At 51.7% G+C, this 21,786-nt stretch overlaps 1 protein-coding gene across 1 annotated transcript in view; it reads right to left on the bottom strand.

Annotated features, from left to right (window-relative positions):
• CHST13 (carbohydrate sulfotransferase 13) overlaps positions 1-15,554 on the bottom strand; it is a 32,175-nt gene extending 16,621 nt beyond the window's left edge. The window contains exon 1 of the mRNA XM_037387268.1: positions 15,431-15,554. Within this exon, the coding sequence (XP_037243165.1) occupies positions 15,431-15,524 (94 nt within the window). The 5' untranslated portion in view covers positions 15,525-15,554. The remainder of the gene's footprint in view (positions 1-15,430) is intronic.
• Between the last annotated feature and the right edge of the window lie 6,232 nt (positions 15,555-21,786).

The raw sequence follows: 21,786 nt of genomic DNA, 5'->3' as shown, positions 1-21,786 counted from the left end.
ACAGATGGCTCTTGAAGGCTGTTGGGGCACCCCATCCCCAGCAGCCATTTTCAGCCCACATTTCTGCTGCTGAAGCACCCCCAGTACCTCCTTCCCAGCCACATTCCTCAGAAGATCCACCATGAGCAGTGACCTGAGGTGACACTTCTCACTTCTGAGGAGGCCCAGCTGTACAAACCTCTTAGACAAGTTGGAAAGGAGTGTTTTCCAACCTCCTTCTATCAAATGCACACACGCCACAGCTACTACTGCCCGGGACAAACCCTTCTGCAGAATTTCCAGCCCCAAAGCACACAGTTCCTACACACAGAGATCTGAAGGTATTGGGGATCCCCTGAGCACGCCATTACAAGGTGTTCATGGGCAAGATGTCCAAGATGACTTCCTCTGGGAAAGGGATGAAAGGAGGTGTCACCCTCTAAAAATAATACCCTCGTTTGCAGCAATCACCACCTTGCAGCTTCTCCAGAGTCCCAGGGCTGTGTGGTACAACTGGGTGGTAACAGCAACCAGGCTCCCTGGCACTGACGACAGTCTCCCTCTAGCCAAGAGACACACTCGAAAGAGGGTACAATGAGTCACTGTTCTATATGGGATAATTCGACGGACCACACCACCTTTAACAGGAAAAATCATTCATTCGTCTCGGGATGTGCCCTGCTGGCTGGAAGGCAGCTGTCCATGGGTGAGAGAGAGGGACAAGGGGGTGTGATGCCTTCAGGAAATGTTAATTCAGGGTGTGGACGAAGGTCCTGTTCTCTATGGAAAGTGATGGATGGGAAGAGCTACGCAGGAGGATGAGTACGCAGGAGGATGAGTACGCAGGAGGATGAGTACGCAGGAGGATGAGTACGCAGGAGGATGAGTACGCAGGAGGATGAGTACGCAGGAGGATGAGTACGCAGGAGGATGAGTACGCAGGAGGATGAGTACGCAGGAGGATGAGTACACATCGTGCTCTTGTTCCAGCCAGACAGGGAACAGCCAAGCCTGCCAGAGCCAGCAGCGGTTGTGGTGAATGTCTGGGGGTGGAAATGCATGGCCTCAGGGAACTGAAGTGGGACCAAAAATCCAAGCACACCTGCTTCCACCTGGGCTTGAGATCCCTGATGCCTGTACACAATTTGCTGTCTGGGACCCCGTGCCCAGGGCTCAGGGGACAGCAGTGTCACTGGCATGCTGCGCTGGGGGACGGAGTGGCAGCAGAGCTGCATCACCTCTCTGATACTGGGCCACTTACACCACCCACAAAAAGCAAATGACTCACAGCACAGGCCCCCCCAGAACCCTGGGGACAGACAGGTGCACGGGGAGCCCAGGTGCATTAAACGCACACACACGGTTTCCCACCTGCTGGCAGAAGGCAGACGGATGCTCCCTGCTTCCTCGGTGCAGGGTTGCAATGCCCCTTGTTCATGACATGTCACCTACCCATAAACACTTCCATGCTCAACGGCTCACGACAGATGCAGTAAAACTGCAGACAGCAAACGTGTGCCACTGGCACCAAGTGCCACCAGACTTCGGGTTTCTCCATCCGGATCTAGCTCAACACAGACACATTGACTTTCATAGGAAAATGCCTCAGCCCAGCCTCTCAAATGCTGTGGCAACCTTTGTAGGACAGGCAATGCCACTGTGCCAAGGAACAACACAGGCACCTCCTGAACGGCTGGCGAGATGGAGGCAGCAGCCTTGCAGCTGACCTGACCCCCTTCCCAACCGCAGGCTCCTGCTGACCGTCCCCCTCGTCACCGACTCCTCAGTGTCTTCTCTTCATATCCTGACCAAGATCCTAACCAAGAGTCGCACCTGAAGAGGGCCTTCTGACAGGTCACACGTGGGGCTGGCACTGCCACTGCTACAGAAATGTGACGACAGTAAGACCAATGTCACATCACCATCCCGTCCTCCACTGAAAGGATGCAGAAAATACCTCTCCAACGGGCAGCTCCTTCATTCTCACTGCTCAGGTTCTGCTGTGCCTTTGGCACAGGCCACGGCTCAAAACAGGATGCTGGGTGACATCAGCCACTGCCACACCACGGCTCACGTGCTTCGTTCAACACCATGCGGGACGTGGGGCGGGAGGGGGGCAGCAGTCCAATATTCAGAGCTATCTGGACTGGATTTTTCTCCAAACCACTAAAAAAGAGGAATCTCTGCTGAAAGTGCTCCAAAGAAACATGGCAAGCACTGCTGACAACGTAATCTCTGCTGTCCATTTCTGCTAATCCTCTTACAGATTTAGCAGGAACTGGAAGGCACGGTGCTGACTTTTCACCCTCCCAAGCGTGCAAGTGCTCCCCGACACTGCAAAACCAGCGCAGCCCCCCCGTGCCTGGCGGCAGGCGCTTCCCGTCAGGCTGCTGGAGCACTTGTGTCAAGAGAGACAATGGACTTGTGTGTGCATTTTGCTTCTCGTGCCTGGATGACAAACCCAGCCCACAGAGCGTCGTGTTTGCAGTGCCAGCTCAGCATTCTGCAGTTAACACTGGAGCTGCGAGACGATTTAGCATTGATGGGTTTGCGGCCAACTCTGTCTTCCGTATGCTGTACACAACCGCTCAGAGAGCAGCCACAAAGGCGGCTGGGAGGTTTGAGGGGGTGTCGTCAGACATATGTATTTTTTTAAGCTTCTACAAACTGAACATTAAACTCCTGATGTGAGACTGGGTCTGAACATCCTGCACTAGTTTAGATTTCTACTGCATGTCACACGCACTGGGCAGGAGAATAAATAATTATCTTTCTGTCTTTAGTTTTTTGCCCCTTTCCCTCCCTAACAGGAGACTACCCAGCCTTTAACAGCTGCCTGCAGGAGACTCCTGAAGCCTGAAATCCCTGGTCTGTCCAGGCTTCAGCCAGATGACTCCTGTTTGGGGAGTGCTGGCCATACCCAAGCCAGCGCAGGGACTGGCAGTTGCTCTTTCCAGAAATGACTGTGATTCAGAGATCTGGCTGCTGGACACGCTGTAAAACCACTTAGGCATTACTCTTGATGCTCAAGATGCTGGGAGGTTTACTTAGGAAGAAGTTATTGCCATTAGGAAGACATTAAAATTACACAAGGAAGCTCCTTGTTTTCTAGAAAGCCTCATGAAAGCTCTTTTCTCTTTTGACTCCTGCTTTCTCACACAGCTTACTTTATGTTTCTGAAGGTAATTTCTCTTCATTACTCACTAATGGCACTTGTTGGACCATCACAGTCTCACCAGCCATACCCAGGCACAGGGGCTGGCACAGCTGTTGGCTGCGTGGCTCCCTCCTCACCAGAGACAGGGATCGCTTGGGCTCTGTTTTTGAAAGAAGGCTTTCTTACTCCAATTTAGTCAACCTGAGTCAAAGATCAGCCAGGAGAACTCTAATCAAGTGATGGAAAAGGGTGACTGCTATAGGATTAGCTCACAATAAATCATCCAGAAAAGGAAAGAAAGAATCCAGCTGCTTCAAGTCACCTGCCAAATGCCACAGCATCATCTGTGGGGATCAGAGCAGGAACAGAGCCAACAGCAGCTGGTCTGGACACTCTGTCCCATTCAGTGGTTCTCATGTCTGCTCGGTGGCAGGAGGCTCTGGTCACCTGGTACCAGCCTGAGACAGATGTCAGGAAGGTTTAACAGAAGGATCACAGGCATTTGAGGTAGGGGGATGTAGTTCTCTGTGGCAATGTGCCTAACTCTCTGCTGACACAAGGATTGTGACGAAGATCTTTATAGGAGACAGAAAATTAACAGTATCCAGCAGGAATACAGCCTCTGTGAGCAAATAAAATATCTGTGCATAAGCACCATGCACCCTTCTGTTTTCAAATGGTTAATTCCTCCTACAAAGCAAGTTAGAAGCTTTCCAAGAGCAATTTCTCTTCCCCATTACGCCTGTCGCTCTCCTGGCCCCAGCTGGCTGGTTGCATATATAACGCAAGCCTGAACTGCCAGCATTTCCATTCCTTGTCAATAAACTCCTCTTTTCCAGTCTGCTGCTCGACAGGAATTGCAGCAGAAGGGCTTGCGCTGGCAGTGCCAAGGCAGAGATCCCTGCCGGGATGCACAGGGGCTGATTTTCCACTGGCGAGGCTGCCCCAGAGACCCACCCGCCCCCTGCCCACCGCACAGTGCCGGGGTGTCCGCACCCCCGCAGGCTCCCATCACGGGCAGGCTCAGGCAAGCTGCAGCTGCAGAAGGCTCTTGGGCTCAGACAGCAGCCTGGGTCTAACCAAGCCAAGAGCCCATCTGCAGCAGCCTGCCACCTTCTGCTCAGCTGCTGAGGCCACGGCATGCCAGGGTGCCAGGGGATCAGGCTGGACTTGCTCAAAACCTGCCCACACACAGGTCTGGTTCAGGCAGATGCTGTTTGGGCCCTCTGCACATATGCCACGTGCACACATACAAGAAAAAGATGTCTCTCACAACGTATGGCTCAACAACTTGCCTGCTGAATACGTTTCAAGCCATCTCGTCAGCTCTGTGCATCTGGAATTGATGAAAGCCTCAACAAGCAGATCTTGGAAAAAATGCACACTCAGCAAACCCTTCCCGTGCACCACCTTGCACACAGCTGCTCCCTCCCCGGCTTTGCTTCAGGGCTCTTGCCCCTCTGCTCTCAGTGGAGACAGCTGAGGGTCTGTGTCCTGCCTTTCTAAATGACAGCAGGTCATAAACCTGTGAGACTCACTGCCACGAGACACAGAGCAAAGGGCTTTACAATGCTTTGAAGAGATGCATGAGCTCACAGAGGAGGACAGGAGCTAATTACACCCTGCTGGAGACTAGGAAGAACCATCTCCAGCACATCTCATCACACAGCTGCTTGTGCCTGCTTCTGCTGCTTTAGTAGTGGGCATTGCCTGAGGCCACCAAAGAGCCCTATCTCCCCAGCCAGCACGTTTAAGATGCAAACATCTTCAGTGTTGTTGCAGCACTGAGACACAACCGATCCAACGTCATTGGTAGCAACGTGTCTGAGTGGTTTTGGATTTGCCTCCCTGTTGCTGCTCAAACCCCGAGAATGGCTGTTAGCAGCAGGTACTCTGAAAACATCTCTTTCCTTTTCACAGGGAATGCGTAAGGTCTAATGGAAACTTGGGAAGAAGGGAACTGGGAATCTTGCACCTACACCCGCCCAGCGGCGGCCGTTTGTGGACAACTAAAGCAAAACACCAGTGTCAAGCCAGCCTTGTTTGAGTCTCGGCGCCTGCATCTGCTGATCCTATTAAGCTAAAGGGAAATCAACCTCTCTGATACTGCCAGGAGTAAACTTGGAAAAGACCCAGCTGTGAATATGCTAGCTCTGCACCCTGGCCAAAAGGAACAGCCTGGCTCTGCAGATGCGTGCAGGAGCGAACTCACCACCTTCTCGTGCCATAGAGAAACACGATGGCGCAGATGCCCCAGGGGAGCAGATCTGCACGTTTGCATGGCATCAACAACAAGAACGGGGAATTTCTGAGGAGCTTCTGACCTCCAAGTAATTTGTGCTAATTTCCCAGGTCCCTGGCCTTGAAGAAAGCCCTCTGGAGCCGGGGAGCCAGCCGCAGAGACACCCACAGCCGACGGCTCCAAACAAACATCACCTTTGAACCTCATGTCAACATTGCCCACCTTCCTGCAAGGTCAGTGAAGCAACATCTGGCCAGAACGCAGGCTTGGGTCAGGTTTCAGGTTAGTGGTGAGGCTGCAAATCCACAGGGAGAGCAGTGCTCCCAGAGAGACCACTCCGAGGGACGGCTCAAACCCGCTGGCTGCTGCTGCTTCCTCCCCGAAAGGCTGGGAGAGCGGCCAGGAGATGGAGGGCCATTAATCAAGTGACATTTACATGGAGAAGAATAAGCTGTGAGCACTGTTATGACAAGAGGCCACAAATCGTGACCTCAGCGTCCCTCCACACCACAGGTGACAAGGCGATGGGAAGGGACCCATGGGCCATGCCATGAGTGAAGGTCCAAAACATTCAGTGGCACACCTCCACGCACATGTACCATGGGCTGAGTTGCCAGCACCTGCCCATCTGCTGTGCCCAGGCCAGAGGCTTGCCAATCTGCCACCTAAGCTGCTGCAGAGACAGTGCCACCTTCAGAAAAGACTTTTGGGGGAGAAAGCAGCTTCAGGTCCAGCTGGATAATGCTCTGAGGGAGTCTGTGAAAATTCAGTCCCATTATGAAAAACCTGGGTCTCGCCAGCATTGGGTGCTTCTGCAGCACAGCAGGTCTCAGCACCCCCACTCAGCCGCGGTTTGCTTCCACGGCCACGTAACAGACTCATCCCAGCACGACAGCAGATTTGGATCCAGGGCAGTGTGATCTGCAGCATCTCCCAGCTGTGGAAACAGCTTTGCAATGTGACAGACCACCACGACGGTTCAGTGACAGCCACGAGGCAGAGCAGCACCGCTGGCAACACTGAATGCATTTGCCTTTCATTGCTCCAGTGCATTAGGGAGGATCATTGATAAGGCAGAAGGAAACCAGGACATGCCACCAGAGAGGGAGGCAAACGCAGCTTGCAGGAGCCAGGCTGGACTTTCCTCAGGGCTGGGGATGGCTGGGGCTCGGGGAGCCTGGCTGGAGGTCAGGAAGCTCTCACCGTGGCATGGGGAAGGACCGGAGAGACTGCACGAGGCGGTGTGTGCAACGGAGGCAGCCAAAGTAGGCAGACACTGAATCCACATGCACCCACAGCCTCAAAACGCAGTTCTCAACCATTCTTAATAGCAAATAGTGATTTTCAACTCGGCATAGAGCTGCCAAAGGATGTGGGTTATGTGGCCAGGCCTTCCTGCACAGGTAGAAGGTGATGAACCACCTTGGCTACAGACGCAGCTGCCAAACCCAAGGGTGACAGAGCTGCTGCAGTACTAACCAGCTTTCTTCTCCCAGGAAAGACCAACTCCCAGCTCTTCCTAGCCAAATTCCCATCAGTCTGCCTGCCATAAATTTACACCTGTTTATCTAATCAAAGCTCATCCAAATATTAAGAGCTACGGGGCACTATGGGGAAAACAGGAGCAGGCAGGCCAGCGCGCCTGTTCCTCTGCCAGGCTGCAGGAACTCCCCACTGGCTGGCTCAGGGCTGGACCTGAGCTAAACCTGCTCAGGACCACCCCAGCAAGCTAACAGGTTGCACAGATTTTGAATTCCTTCTCCGAGGCAAGGATCTGGTCTGCCTAGAAACAAAATTCAGGCAGACCTTCACCTCTGAGCCTGCAAAAGGTGGGAGCTGGAAAGGGTTACAATGCAAGGATCTTCAGAAAGCATATTCACCCCAGCCACCCCAGTAAGGGCTGCCACAAAGGGCCTGGGAAAAATGAAACCTGCTTGATGGCATTCAAAAGAAATGCTGGGGGAGATTTTAGCTTCCCTCACATTAACCTGTCCACTACAAGCCAGCAGAGATGTCCCCACATCCACCAGTCCTGCTGGGCTGGGTGGGTCAGCAGGACAGCACCAGGTTCAAGGTAGATCTCCGACGGCATGGCTGGGGTCCAGATCCCACACAGTGCTCTTGCACAGCCGTTCACCCGCTCTTCATACAGAAAGGACGTTTTTTAGGCAGCTGCCTGAGGCGAGCCACAGCGATGCCTGGGGCTGACAGAGACATTTGCCAGCGGCAGGGGAGCGTGTGTGCATGGGACAGTGCATAGTGTGTTTGCTTTTTTGCAACTGCTGTCCTGTCTCCAGGTTCAGCCTAGAAGCACACTTCAGGGCAATGCTGTACTCTGCCAGATTCAGCCCAGGGAGAAGGCAACAGAAATTTCAGGACTGTTACATGGTAGGATTACAGCTGAGGCTATTAGCCACAGCAGGTTCCTCCAGCTACTAGGTTTCCTTGGCTTGCTTGGCTCCATGCAGAGGGGAACAGGCACTGGTGGCTGCTGAAACGAACCGTGCTGCCTCCTACGAAGTCTGTAGATGTCCCAGAGCCTTACTGGTGCTGCTGCAGCCCCCGTTTGCTACCCAGCCAGTACACTGCATCTCCTGACAGTAGAGTATAGCTTCTTGCACAGGACCCAAGTCACACAGAGCCACTTTTACACTGTGTCCTTTGGCTCCCCTTCCCTTCCCTGTTCTCATGCATGCTGCGTGCTCCCTTGAAGCATCACGTTCTCCTTCCAACATGACAAACAAAGCCTTTGCTCCCCGGCTCATTAAAACTATATGAGAAACAAACTCAAACCACACGTCCCGGTGCTACCTCCTACACTGGGTGATCTCCTGTGAAGGATATGCAGAAAGAGTTTATCTGAGCAGCAGCCACGCAGCTCCTGGGGGTACAGAGCAACTCTTTCTTCCCACCTTTGCCCACGTAGGGCTTTGACTTAGACTAAGATCTTGGCTTCCCAGTGGAAGCCACAGGCAACTGGGAAACGGAGAACAGAGCAAGTCCAGGCTGCAAAGGAGACATTTGGGGATTGAACCCTATTTATCAGAGCTCTACAACTGATTTTACTGGATAATTTACCGGAATTACGTGGGGTGCAAACCTGCAACAGAGCAAAAACTGGGCTAACTAGAATAAACCACAACAGCCAGCCATGAAGCAAGGACCCCGGCATCTGGAGATGAGCATCAGGGAAGGGGGACATCCACATAGGCCAGCCGCAGCACGCATTTAGCAACACCTCCCATCACCCAGCCCTGCTGGAAGGATTTTACTGCCAAGGGGGCACTTGTATTTGAAGAAGGGGGAAAATTAAAAGATCCATGTGAAACAGGGGGGAAATAGCAGAGGGCTTGTAGCTGAATATAGACCTGTCCCAAAGCTGCAGATCCAGACAGGAGACAGAGCCAGGGTGTCCCAGTTTACAGCACTGCAAGCTCCGCAGGTGCAGGTACATGGATGGGAGAGAGCAGACTGGTCTGAACTGGACAGCAGAGGTTGGGAATATAAGGCTTTAACTCTCCACTGACACCAGTCACTTCCCTCTACCCATGAATGATTTTACTGGTGGCAGGGGAATACCCCCAGCTCTAGGATAGCTCCATTTATCCCTGTTCTGTTCCCAGCACCAGTGCAAGCTGTGCACTGAAGGCAGGAAACACGGTGATGTCCATCCAAGGCCCTTCAGTCCACCAGAGCTACTCGGTGAGATGTTCCCTCCCTGTCTGACTGCTAATAGTCTTTAACTGCCTTTTAACAAGGAGAGTTTGGGGCTTTTGCCCAGCTGTGCCTCAAAGCCTCAAAGTGAAACATCCCCTCCTTGGCCCCATGGAGGTACCTGGGGAGTTAAGCTCTTCTTTGGGTACTCAGCTCCGAGGGGGAGTAACGGATTTAAGCACCTAATGCCTTTGTAGTTTCTTGGCTTCTGATAGCAAGTCCTGGGAAAGACAGCTGTGTTTGCACTGGGATTAAGATGGAGGGTTTGTCATGCTCTCCGTTCAGATGCTTGCAGGAAGCAAGGACCAAGAAAGAAAATGCAGCACGTCATAAACCCCAGCACACCCAGGAGTGTCCTGGCCACTGCCTGAGCATTCGTCTCCCTGCCTCAGACCTGACTGATGATCACCAGAAGGTCCTTCCTGCACAAACACAAGCAAAGATCCTGCTGCTCTCAGAAGATGTTTTGTGGAGTCCTTTTTGCGGGATAAATAGGAGTGTTGGGGTTTGGGGAGTGGGAACAAAGCAGAAAGCGCAGGTGCTGCAGTGTGCTGCTGGAGAGGAGCAGCCGGGTGGGATGCCAGAGGGACACGGGGCCAGCGAAGGCTAGATGCACCTGGCAGAGCCACCTAGACGTGCATCTCTCCTGCAGGCACAGAGTTAACTCCCAGTGTGCTAAGCCCCCTCCTAAACCTCTCGCACGCACGTATCAGAGATTATCAGGAAACCGTAGAAAGCCAAGAAGGACTAAAGAAAGCATTCCTCATGAAAAGCCTGGCCCTTGGGAGCAGATGGGCTTTATTACTGCCCTGCTCTTAGCACTGGACTGGACAGATTTTTTTTACCACAACAGGTCATGACTACAGCATTTCACGTCTTCTTCAGACATGGCAGATCTGAGGGCTTTCTAGCACACACTGCCCAGTGCCTCGGCTAACAAGCATTGCTGTACTTTGAGAACTGGCTCCTTGAAGGGCAGCGGCTGTATCCTGGGTGTCACAGGACTGTGACTGAGAATCTGAGGCTGGGCAAAAACCGCCCTATGACAAAAGCGAACAAAACAAAACAGAAAAACCAACACCATCTCAGAGGGCATCTTAGATTTCACATCCCTGCCTGTGCCTGCAGCATTAGCCAGGGTGAAGGCAGCATAGCCCTCGCTATCTGGAATGCTGAGGACATGTGTCAGCCAGCTGCAAACATGACCCAGTCTCAGGAAAGCTTCGCTGGCTGAACCACACTCATGTCCCAAGGCAGCTCCTGAATTTCAGCCTGAAAATACATTTAAACAATGGGGAGGAACTGAGGTCTAAAATAGGTTCTTTCCTGTTCTGGAAACAAATCCTGGCTTGTAAGGGTCTGCTAGTATCTAAGTGTGTAAGTATCTCCATTTGGGCAAGATGTAGGTGCACCTTTAGGTTCAGAGACTATAGCTCTGTTGGGATCTCAGTCAAATTGCTTATAAACTCTATAATCTCTGTCACTCTATAATCTCTACTATAACTTCTGTCCCCCCCAAAGGGACAAATCTTTAGGCACAAGGATGACACTGACTGGGAGTTCACACAAACCACCACAGACTTTGGATGCATAGCTCAGGAAAGTTGAAAGGCCAGATTTGCAACTCTCAGAAGCAAGAGCTTCTCCAGGACCTGCTGGTGCTGGGAGATGCTGGGCTGGGCAACAGAAACCATCCCGAAGCTGGCAGAGCACGGGGGCAATGGGTACATTCCATATCCACCTTGGCACATCAGGAGGCTGCTAACCGCACCACAATGATGAGGCAGTTCCCTGCCTCTGATGTGTGGTGGTGTGGCAGCTCCTGGCATTGCTGCTCATCCTCCTGCAACACCCCATTCCTCCTCCTCTCAGGCTGGAGAAGTGGTACTTCCACTCCAGGAGGGGCTGGAGGGGGCTTTGCTCTATCACTGCCCAGAGGAGAACCAACTGGTCTATACAGGAGCAGGTAAGAATGGAGAGAGGGATCTTGCTGCTTCCCTGCCCGCAACCTTTCTGGAGCAGTATCACAACCTCGGCCCTACTACGGTCCTGGTTCTGGTATCTCTCATTGTGAGAGAGTCAGATCGAAGGCTGAGGACACCCAGCCTGCAAAGCCCATGGAAGTCCAACAACCCAGGCTGACAGCAAGTTGTGACAGAACACAGGGAGTGCAGAAGCCAGCGTTAAGCAAGTGCTGCTAAAAAGACGCAGGAAGCAACAGCTGGATGCTGCAGTCGGACAGAACCAGAGCAGAAATAAAGCAGCATTTTGAGATTGAGGTTTTTTTCCATCTTTCTTACTGGACAAGGTGATTCAGTGCTGGAACAAACTAGAAACAACAGGAAGCGGAGCACTCCCCATCCCGCAGGCTGTCTCTGTGCAAGGTCTGCTTTTGTGCCATCCGTCCCTGGCGTTCGTTTGTGTGTGTGTGTCTCCCGTCACCTCCAGCACGCACAAGTCACTGGACTGGACACAGGAAGGATGGGGCAAGAACAGAATAGCCTGGCTCTTACGCAAGGGTCTATTGGAATGAGATAGAATGACCTCACCCTCCCTCCTTGCCTCAGGCTTCCAAAGGTGCCTCTTCCTCCAAACACTTCTGAGACTGCAAAGGGAATTTTTCCTCAAACAACACCGGTCAGAGATAGAAAGAGATAGAAGCCTTGAGGCGGGGAAGGTTATGTAAAATGCTTTGTGTAGCACCCAATTGGCTCTTATTACGAAACAGGTTCTTTTGGGATGGAAGAGCTGCTTATTAACTGCTTAGGAGACTGAAAGTTCATGCACACATCCTCTGGTCCCTCACTAGCGGCCTGAAAACTGCCAGAGTACAGTTTGCCTATGCAGTTTCCCCCAAAGACCTACCATTGTGTTGGCCTCACAGCACTTTTAATTAAGGTCTGCTGAAATTGCAGATGCAGGTGAACGCAGGGCCCTACCACCTGCCACTCACCTTCGTCTACCTCCTTCAGATGTTCTCCTTTACCCTACATCTGTACTAGCACAGTCATCCCCACGTCCCCCGCTGCTGCTAAAACCAGCGCAGTTCCCCTGAGAACAGCAGTGACCAAAGCTTTGATGTAGTCAAGGACCAGCAGCCTCCAGCAGTTACCGCTGTGCCAGCCTAGACATGCTGCAACTGGAGTGAGGTGAAACATCGGTCTGAGAGCCCCACTGCTTATTCCCACCTTCTCTACACAAAAAACATACAGTGTGCAGAAGTCAGCACAGCCATTGCCAATGCTGCTTCCGAAGGAAACAGCAGAGGAAGATCAACTCAGAAGGTAGATGACAGCAGGATCTCCTAGACGGCTGTGTGTTGACAGCAGCACAGCCAAGGCCCCCGATAGACCACATCACTCCCAAGTGCCCAGCTGAGATCACATGGGGTTTCCCCAGCTGAGCACACCTGCCCACATCCGCAGTCCAGATGCAGGAGGGCCCGGAGATGCTGAAAGATAACTGCTCCAGCCAAACCCCTGTAACTACCCACCGTGGCAGTCTTTGTAAACCCCACCAGCCAGCGTGCTCGGCACCACTTCAAGACGTTCCTGCGGTGCAGACATTCTGCCCTTGCCCACGTGTCTGAGCCTGGAGTGAGACAGCTGAAGGTCAACAGGACAGACAGGGCATTGCTGGCTGGAAGCGAGCAGGGACAGTCCATGGGTGCAGCTGCACCCCACGGCCAGGGCAGGACAGGGACTACAGCCCCTGCATCTGCTCACTGGTACAACCAGCAACAAGGAAAACCAACACAGAATGACCAGGGATATGAAGTCAGCGCACGCTCAAGCACACAAACCCACGTGTGGATGCTCTCCCTGGGGATCACTGAGACTTCTCTCACCTCTCCTGGGCACCTTGGCAAACACACCCGAGCCCATGTCTGCCTCTGTGAGGTACAACGGGGGACTCCACCGCTGACTTCAGTGCAAATGAATTCAGCCCAGCACCAAAATAACCAACTCAGCGGCATTTAGGAGCAGAGTTATTTCAGCACACGCTGGCGTGTGGGTGTTCCTGAGGCAGAACAAGAAAGCCTTATTTCAGCACAGCCACAGAGTTCAGTGCAAACCGCTCCAACACACATCTGCCCAGGTGGAATTAAAAGTGGGAAAACGTAAATGGAGGAGCTCATTCCGGCTCCCTGAGCTGAGCAAGCCCTTAACACTCTCAAACTTAAAGGTTTCTGGTTATATCACCTTTCTTCTGTCAACATCTTCATGTTGCATTCCTTGCCCTGGTCGCCGGGTGGTTTGGTCTCTATGAGCTATTAGCAAGGATTATTCAGCACGCTACACGTAATGGACTGTGGGTGGCCCAGGAAAGGCAACCTGCTGTATCCTGCTAAAGATGCAGAAAAGGATCAGACTGCTCCAGGGAAAACTCATAGCACTGATGCTTTTTCTAGCAGTTTTCTTCATTATTATATAGAAACCAAATGACACCAGACAATTGCAACTCCAAATAACCTCAAGGCAACCATCACTTTAAAGATGACATTTTTGTCTGCAAATTGTTTGCCTATTATTGTAACTTCTAAAATTCATGTAATTGGCCTCAGTTTGCTTTCCTTTGGGATAAAAAAAGGGCAATTTTTAGCTTGCTCCTTTTCTGTATATGGTAATGACCTTTCCTCTGCGAGTGTGAGTTTTTCACAGAACTAAAGAGGAAAGGGAAAAATGCGAACTGAAAAATAATAAGGGAAATAAATGGCACAAAAACAAAGGATGGACCCAGGGAGACAACTGTGTAGCTAGAAGATAACCATATTTTCGACAACATAATTATCACTCTAATTCACCTCTTCTGTGAACCTTACTGGGCAAGTCTGCAGAGGGTGTTCACCGCCCTCGCAAACAGGCTTCCACTGAGTGACAAACGCCACTGGGTTTCCACCAGCTGAGGATCCCAATCCCACCCAGACCTACCACCATCTGCAGGACCTTTCATAAATCCCAGGTGTCCCATACAAAGGAAACCGATTTGCAGCCTATTAAGGGTGTTGCATTTCCCAAACCCTCAGCTGGCCAGCACCTCTCAACAGAGCCTTCCAGACCCAGAATCCCCCAAATCCCTTGTGAGATGCCATCACCACTACTGCCACCTGGTTTGCTCTGACCTGACGGGAACTCTGTGTGAAACTGTTGAGATCACACAAGGGATTAAAGTCAAGTAAGCACAGAAAGTTCTGCTGACTCAGACACGCAAGAGTCTCTCTTTGAAAGCCAGAGCCCTGGAAAGAGCCGCATTTTCCAGTCAAATACTAGAAAGTAAATGCAATGTTAAACGCAATCGTCTCTCTCAGGAGCCCTGGAGATCAGTGTCCATTCAGCGCTGCATGTTTTACTGAACAGTCCCATTACTAAAATAAGATGCATATATAGTTTCTTAAAAAAAAAAAAAAAAAAGTTACTACAGAATACACTACTGATTGTGGTCTTCTGGGATTACTGAATTCATTTGACAAACTTCACGTGCTCCTCTAGAAATAACAAATGCTTGCCGAAACCTAACTCCTTTTCACTCTTAGTCAGCCAACAAGTTAAGCCTTTTTTTTATTTTTAGGAAAAAACACATTAAAGAGATAGAGCAGCCCCTATAAAAGGAAAAATCGCATTTCATTTAGTTCACGCTGATAAAACTCCACTAACATTTCAGTCAAATCAGCCTTTCCCGTTTTAAGATATAACTTTGAAGGCCCCATTGATGGATTGCTGCTGTAATGAGAAAACATTAGTACATTGTTACAGCCACAGGAATGACCCAGGGAAGTCTCTTAGGGAAGAGGAGCTGGTTTCCCCCAAAGAACAGAAAGCAGGCAGGGAAATAAAAAAAACCCTGCGGTACAAAACTGTTTATATTTTAGTTCTGAATTGTTTCCCGACGTGGAAGGTACTTTTAAAGGCACGCAGCGAAACAGCCCCTTGAGCAACTCGACCAGGCTCCCCAGAACCGCAGCGGCCGCGGGCGTGCAGCGGGCACCGGTGGAGCGGAGCGGGTCCCCTCGCCCGACCCAGCCCCGGCGCGGGCACCGAGCAGGACGCGGCTTCGCGCTGGGGAGGCCGAGCGGGACGGTCCCCCGGCGCCGGCCGGCTCCCGAGCCCCAGACGGGAGGCTCCCGGCACGGCGGCCGCGCACCGCCGGCGAACGGCGCGGCGAAGTTCAGCGCGCCCAGCCGAGCCATGTGCCGCCGCCGGCCCCGACTTAAACTCCCCCGGCCCCCGCCGCCTCCCCAGGGACTTCGGGAGCCGGCAAGGGGCTGCCCGCAGTGCCCGGCACCCCGGCCCCGCCCGCCCGCCCCCGCCGCCCGTCCCGCCGAGCCGCGGCGGACCCACCTGGGCTGAGGCTGCTCTGGAAGTAGAAGACGACCAGCAGGAACGAGCCGAGGCCGGCGGCCAGCGCTAGCCGCGGCGCCCGGCTCCGCCGCATCCTCCGCCGCGGCTGGGGGCGCAGCGCAGCGCCCCGCGGCCAGGGCCCGCCGAGCGCCCGCCGGCCCCGCGCCGCCCCGGGCGCCGCTCCGCTCCGCGCCCCGCCCCGCTCCGCGCCCGCGGCCGGGGCCGCCCCCCGCAGGAAGTGACCGCGGCGGCTCAGCCGCGGGAACGGGAACTTCGCCCCCCGGGTGCCGCGCGGCGCCGGGGCTGCCGCGCCGCCGATCGCTCCATGCAGCCCCGCCGAGCGGCGGCCGGAGCGGGGTCTGCCCGGCCCCGGGGGTCTGCCCGGCCCAGGGGCCACGCACCCCCCTGCCGAACTCCCGCGGTGGCTTTGGAACTCCGCGCAGGGGACGGGAGAGTTCCTGGTGTGCTGGCAGGGCTCGGCAGCTTCCTGAGGACTTTTCTCCGCACGTTCAGTGCTTCGTAAGCATCGCTAAGTTTCGTGGCCTTAAAATGCACCTCTTCTCTCTCTCTCTCTCTTTTTTTATTTTTTTTTTTTTTGGCTAACCCCCTGGCCCTGCGGACTTTAACTGAAAGCAATAATACTTCTGACTAATCCTAACTTAAGCAATACAGTTACATAGGAGGAGGACATAATTTTCTACTCCTCTCTGCGTGGTTTTGGAAAGCCGGAGTGCAAAGCTCCCTTACCACGTCCTCTAACCCCCAGGCTCTGTAATTGCAGGCAAAACAAGCTCTGAGCTTCTGTTGCCCCAGTTTTGAAATAGCAATGCTGTTGACCCACCTCTGTAAAACACTTGAGATCTACGCAAAGGCCACTTGCCAAATTAGAAAGCCGGGCTGAGAGCTGGGCTCCCACTGACCGTGGGCAATCACTGCTGCTGCCTTCAGCCCCGAAATACTTTGCTTCAAGAAAAAGAAGACGGCTCAAAGAGGAGCCACTGAGAATGACAAAGAAAGCCTGGCTGTGTGCACATGCCAGGCTTCGTTCTGCCCTCAATTAGGGCAGAGTAAACCAGGAGGAGGAATTCATTGCAGTGAAGGAAGCTGGAATGAAATAACCTGAGCAGCGTCTTGCAGGCCAAGTCAAGCTATGACCATGAACTGACACAGCTTTTTAGAGTCCCTGTTGGATGGTCTAGAGAGGGGCAATAGAAATGAGACCACATCTGAGACCCTAATAAACTTACACCTCCTTGCAAGGACACACTGGTGCCTGCAGTAACCAGCTGGAAAGATAACCTGAGCTCCTGAGCCCTGTGCCAGTCCCGGGTGTGCATGGAGGGACTGTAACCCCTGCCATGGGGGAGCAAGACAGGTAGTGCTGGCGGGGAGTGGATGGCTGCTGGCTGGGAATGGCTTTGCAGATGCAGGTTGCTCTCTGTTGCAAGTGGTGCACCAATTTTCGCCCCCTTGGTGAGCGTACAAAGAGCTGGGATCTGCCTTACATGCAAAGCTGGGCTGAGAGACCCCAGGGGCAAAGGGGCTGCCTGAGTCTAGGGGAGGAGGGGGGACTGGAGTGTGTGAACACAGTTTGGTATCTGCTTACAGTCATTACCCTCATAATCGGGACGCACTACAAAGTTTCCCTGGGTTCAGCAGGAGAAATAAAAACAGTAGAAGTCACCAAACTTCACCCATAGCTGGATGTTCCCTTAAAAGAAAACACAGTAAAACGCCCTGGTTGAAACTCAGGCACTGACCTGTTGGGTCCTGCTGTCTGTATTGCACACCTGGAGGGCAGGGCCAGGGCCATCTCTGATCACATCAGATATCCAAGGCTGGTCTTCCAACAGAGGTGGAAGTGCTGCTCAGATCCTGGGGGCTAGAAGGGGAAGCACACCATGAAAATCCCGTAGGATTCCTATGTGGACTGAGCTGCAAATACGATCAGCTCCGATGCTAAAGCCCGTTTTCAGAAGGACAAACACATTTGCAAGGGAGAAAAGGTACATTATGGTAAGAGCTTTCTGGTGGCAATGGCCTTTGCTGTTGCCCATTTCTGTGCATCTGAGAAACCCCCCTTGTGCCATCCCCCTTCCCCCGCAGCCTCACCACAGGGAACAAAGAGCGACCCCAGCCCCTAAGGCAGACAGTGGCTGGTGCAATTACCTGAGAAGAAGGGTCACACCAGAAGCCTAGAAGGGCAGAGGACTGAACTCAAGCTCTCAGACTCCCAAATTCTTATTTCAAGCCTATTTTGAAGGGAATCACCAGACTCAGTCCACACTGGAGAAGCTCCTCTCTCCCTCCCCAGGGTGACTGGGGAACAACCGAGGCACAAAGCACACATGAAAGTATGACCCCTCAGCAGCACATGGGGAATGAGTGTAGCAGTTTTCCATGGGTGAGCACTGAGCCTGGCTCTCTTAATCTGCTGCTCTGCCAGGTTAATTGGAAGAATTGAGAAGTATTTGCTAGAGAATGGCAACATTGGGCTCTTGAACTCCCGCTGGAAGAGTTGCCCTGCTCCCTGTCTGCGCGGTGCCTCACAGCATGGGGTTCAGACCACGGTGGGAGCTATTTATGATTGTAAAGGCAATATTGATAATCAAGAGTAATGGTCAAAAGGTGCTGACGACACAGCGTGGAGGAAAATTATTTGTTACTGCTGAGGCCTGGAACTGCATCCGACTTGTAGTTGAAGACAAGTGGGTTTTGCCTACAGGAAGATGCAGTGCCTTTGATGCAGTGCATGCTTGATTCCCTCCCTGCTCATTAGTAGTGCTCGTTACTGTCTTCTCAGCAGGTTTCTCCCAGTGCCTTGCAGTTTCCCAGGACCTTGGTGCCACTGAGTGAGATTAACCCCAAGCTTTGGTCTGATGACCATGCTGAATGGAAATTAAACAGCAGCTACTTTCAGCTGGAAACTGAGGAATCTGTTGAACTCCTCCCCAGGTCCTGGCTTTCCAGCTACTCTGAAAAGGAGCCTTTCTAGGGGGTATTGTGATTTTGCACCCAGTTACTTAATTCTGGAACCTGAATGCCACCAGGGAAGTTTACCCTGGCCTGATGCTGGTGAGACCTCCATCTGCTGGTGGCCAGGCACCAGTGCGCGCTGCCTTTGCTGCCAGAGCCCCGGAATTTGACCAAGCTAGCAAGGGCTTGGGCACATACCTAGGGAATCACACTGATGCAGTACAGACTTTCTTCGGAGACCAGCAGCTGGGGAGCTACTCGCAGAGATGCCCGTGGGTAATCTCCTCTCTGTTTTCTAAGAACTGCGTTTAGGCATCACGCTGCTTCCAGGATTCTAAGGGCCCCAGCATATCCCGATACTCCATGCTTTATTTTAAATTTTATGGCATTAATTTAATGTGCCAGCTGAGAGGGACCTTGCAAAGCCCCAGCTCATTCCCTGCTTAAGCAGATGTGGTGTGCAGCTTGTTCTGAAAGTTTCCCCGAGATGGACACCTTATCATCTTAGCAAGCAATCACTTCCAGTTCTGCAAACCCTCAAAAAATTTCCCTACTGCCTTATCTGAACCATCCCTTTCATAACTGGGACCTATGACATTTTGCCCTGAAAGACAAGCAGGGTGCCTGTTTCTGTCACGTTTCTGTATTAACTGGGAAAGGTCAGTTCTGCTAATAGCACCAAGCTGGAATACCTGCTTTCTCAATCAGTGCATTGATTTCCCACCATCTCCTGTCGTCCTTTTCGCCTGCAGAATGTGAATTTTCAAATATTATTTCATCAAAACACTAGTGTTTCTGCCCACTTTGCACTGATACAGAATCATAGAATTGTTTACGCTGGAAAAGACCTTGAAATCATTGAGTCCAACTTCAACTTCGCACTGCCAAGCGAACCACTAACCATGTCCCTAAGTGCCACATCTATAAGTATTTTAAATACCTCCAAGGATGGTGACTCAGCCACTTCCCTAGGAAGCCCGTTTCGATGCTTGACAATCCTTTCGGTGAAATTTTTTTTTTCCTAATATCCAATCTAAACCTCCCCTAGTGCAACTTGAGGCTGTTTCCTCTTGTTATCCGGGAAAAGAGGTGGACCCCACCTCACCCCAGCCTCCTTTCAGGCAGTTGTAGAGAGCGATAAGGTCCCCCCTGAGCCTCCTTTTCTCCAGGCTGAACTCCCCCAGTTCTCTCAGCTGCTCCTCATACGACATGTGTTCAGCCCCTTCCCAGCTTTGTTGCCCTTCTTTGCCGTAGTTCAAAGCAGCAGAGAATCATGCTGGGGTGGACTTTTCACCATTAAGTGCTGGAGTAAATATTTGCAGGCTTAGTATATAAGAGAAACAGGTTGGGTAAAAGGTAGAATTTACATTAAATACCTCTGGAGAGACAACTGGAGGGCGAAAAGTACATATAATAAAACAAGACACTTGATGGATCTTTTAAATCTATGGCCAGATTTTGCCAGTTGTTCATACAAAGTGGCACTGATACCTTGAGAAATCTCCTTGGCCTCAGGGGGACAGGGCAGGGACTAAACAGCCGATCCCAAAGACCCTTCAGACCCTGGGGAATCCCAGTGATTTGTTGGGTATGACGGCTTCTGTTGCCTAAAGTTAAGCAGGTTCGTATGCCTTGCCAGGAACAAAAGTACTAAGGGTTAGGACAGTGCACATAGCATCTAGTCCTGAGTAGTTAATATTGTAACCTGGCTAATTCCATAGCTTGCCAACCTTTCTGTTCCCAGATAAAACGCTAATCACTTCCCAGAGATCCTGTTGCCATTATCTTCTGATCTCCTGGGAAATCTCCTTAGAGACCAAGAAACTAAAAACTGGGCTCTCCCTTTTCATCATCAAATGCTGGCCTCTGTCAAAATAGATTTCAAGAGATCTTTCCTTTAACTTTCCTGCTGTCACAATTAAAAAGAAAAAAAAAAAAAAAAAAAGCAGCTCTTTTCTTTTAAAAGCACCAGTGGTGATGGGAACAAATGAAATTACAGGCTCTGAGGACTACTCTCTGCCTGCAATGCTTGCATCTACTGGAAATGCCGTTGGTATGGTGGAAACTCCCATCACCCATTTTGTTCAGTGGTGGCAACCAGGGACCATGTTTGCCTTTTATACCAGGCATTTATATTTAATTTATATACTGTTACCAGCTGGGAGGTTGTTCTCTGCTGATGTCTGAGTTAGAGGCTCGCATGAGGAAGGGATATGATTTATGGATACACACTGGAAGCCAATTGCCCTTGATCTTAGCAGAGCATTGGGAACCGCAGTTACTTCCAACAGCAAGAGCAGCAAACCTGTCAAGCCTCCCACTAGGAGTGCAAGACTCACTCCTACAGTTGGTGTTTGTTTATTGTGCTCTCCTGTTTCTTGCACATTGACAGCAGAAAGCCACAGCCTTTCTCCTTGCTGTCCAAAGCACTGCCTGCAACTGGTCAGCTCTATCTGCCATCCCAGTAACAGCTATGTGCTGGGTAATGCAAAGAGAAGGGTGTGCTGTGGTGTTGCTGCATGGCTGAGGTCGGAGCCAGCTAATGACCTTTCTGCTCAAGGGAACCCTGGAAAGCCCTGGAACAAGCTACCGCTACTGTCCTGCCCATCACACACCAGTGCACAGCAGACTCCTCAAAGCACAGCTTCTGCTGCATTGGAAGGAAACACAACTCACAGGGAGGAGATGGAGAGAAGTAATTTTTTTTTTCTGTGTCACATAGATCTCCTGTGAGCAAGGCTTTGTACAGAGCAGGGACACATATACTCGGTGCTCTTTTTTACAGTCTGATTATGGTAGCCAGGAAAGAGGACTCTGAGCATTTCAGGCACAAATAGGTCTTAAAGAAAAACATGTGTTTCACGTTCCTCTCTGGAGGTAGGAATTTCTCCCTCTCATTCCTTAAAATGTTGCCTCCTCCAAGGAAGAACTGTGGCTGCAACATCGTGAGGGTTCTGAAGGGAAGGGTAAAAACTCCTAAAACAGGACCTATAGGGTTATACCTGGCTCATGAACACCTAACTCAGAGCAGGTACATTGCCAGACTTTTCACAGGACCCAAATTACCTTCTCTTGCACGTTTCTTAGGATTAGTGGCCACTGAGTACTCACTATTTAGTAAAAGTACCTCCTATCTTGTTCTTACCTTGTACTGCAAATCCTGTTGTGAGGAAAAAAAATACAAATACTCCTGCAGTTATATACCCAAATCCCTCAGGGCAGGATGAGTTCTCAGGGGCCCAAGCCTCTAATTTTTGGAACAGATGGGAAAGTCTGACTGCATCCTACGGCTTGCTGCATCACCTTACAGTGCAGCACAGCAATATTTAAGTCCCCGGGGGATTACGAGCACTGCCCTGCCGCCTGAGTTTGGAATTAAA

The sequence above is a fragment of the Falco rusticolus genome, chromosome 4, assembly GCF_015220075.1.
Source record: "Falco rusticolus isolate bFalRus1 chromosome 4, bFalRus1.pri, whole genome shotgun sequence".
NCBI lineage: Eukaryota > Metazoa > Chordata > Aves > Falconiformes > Falconidae > Falco > Falco rusticolus.
The sequence above is the reverse complement of the archived record's forward strand: the minus strand, read 5'-3'. Positions and strand labels throughout refer to the sequence as shown.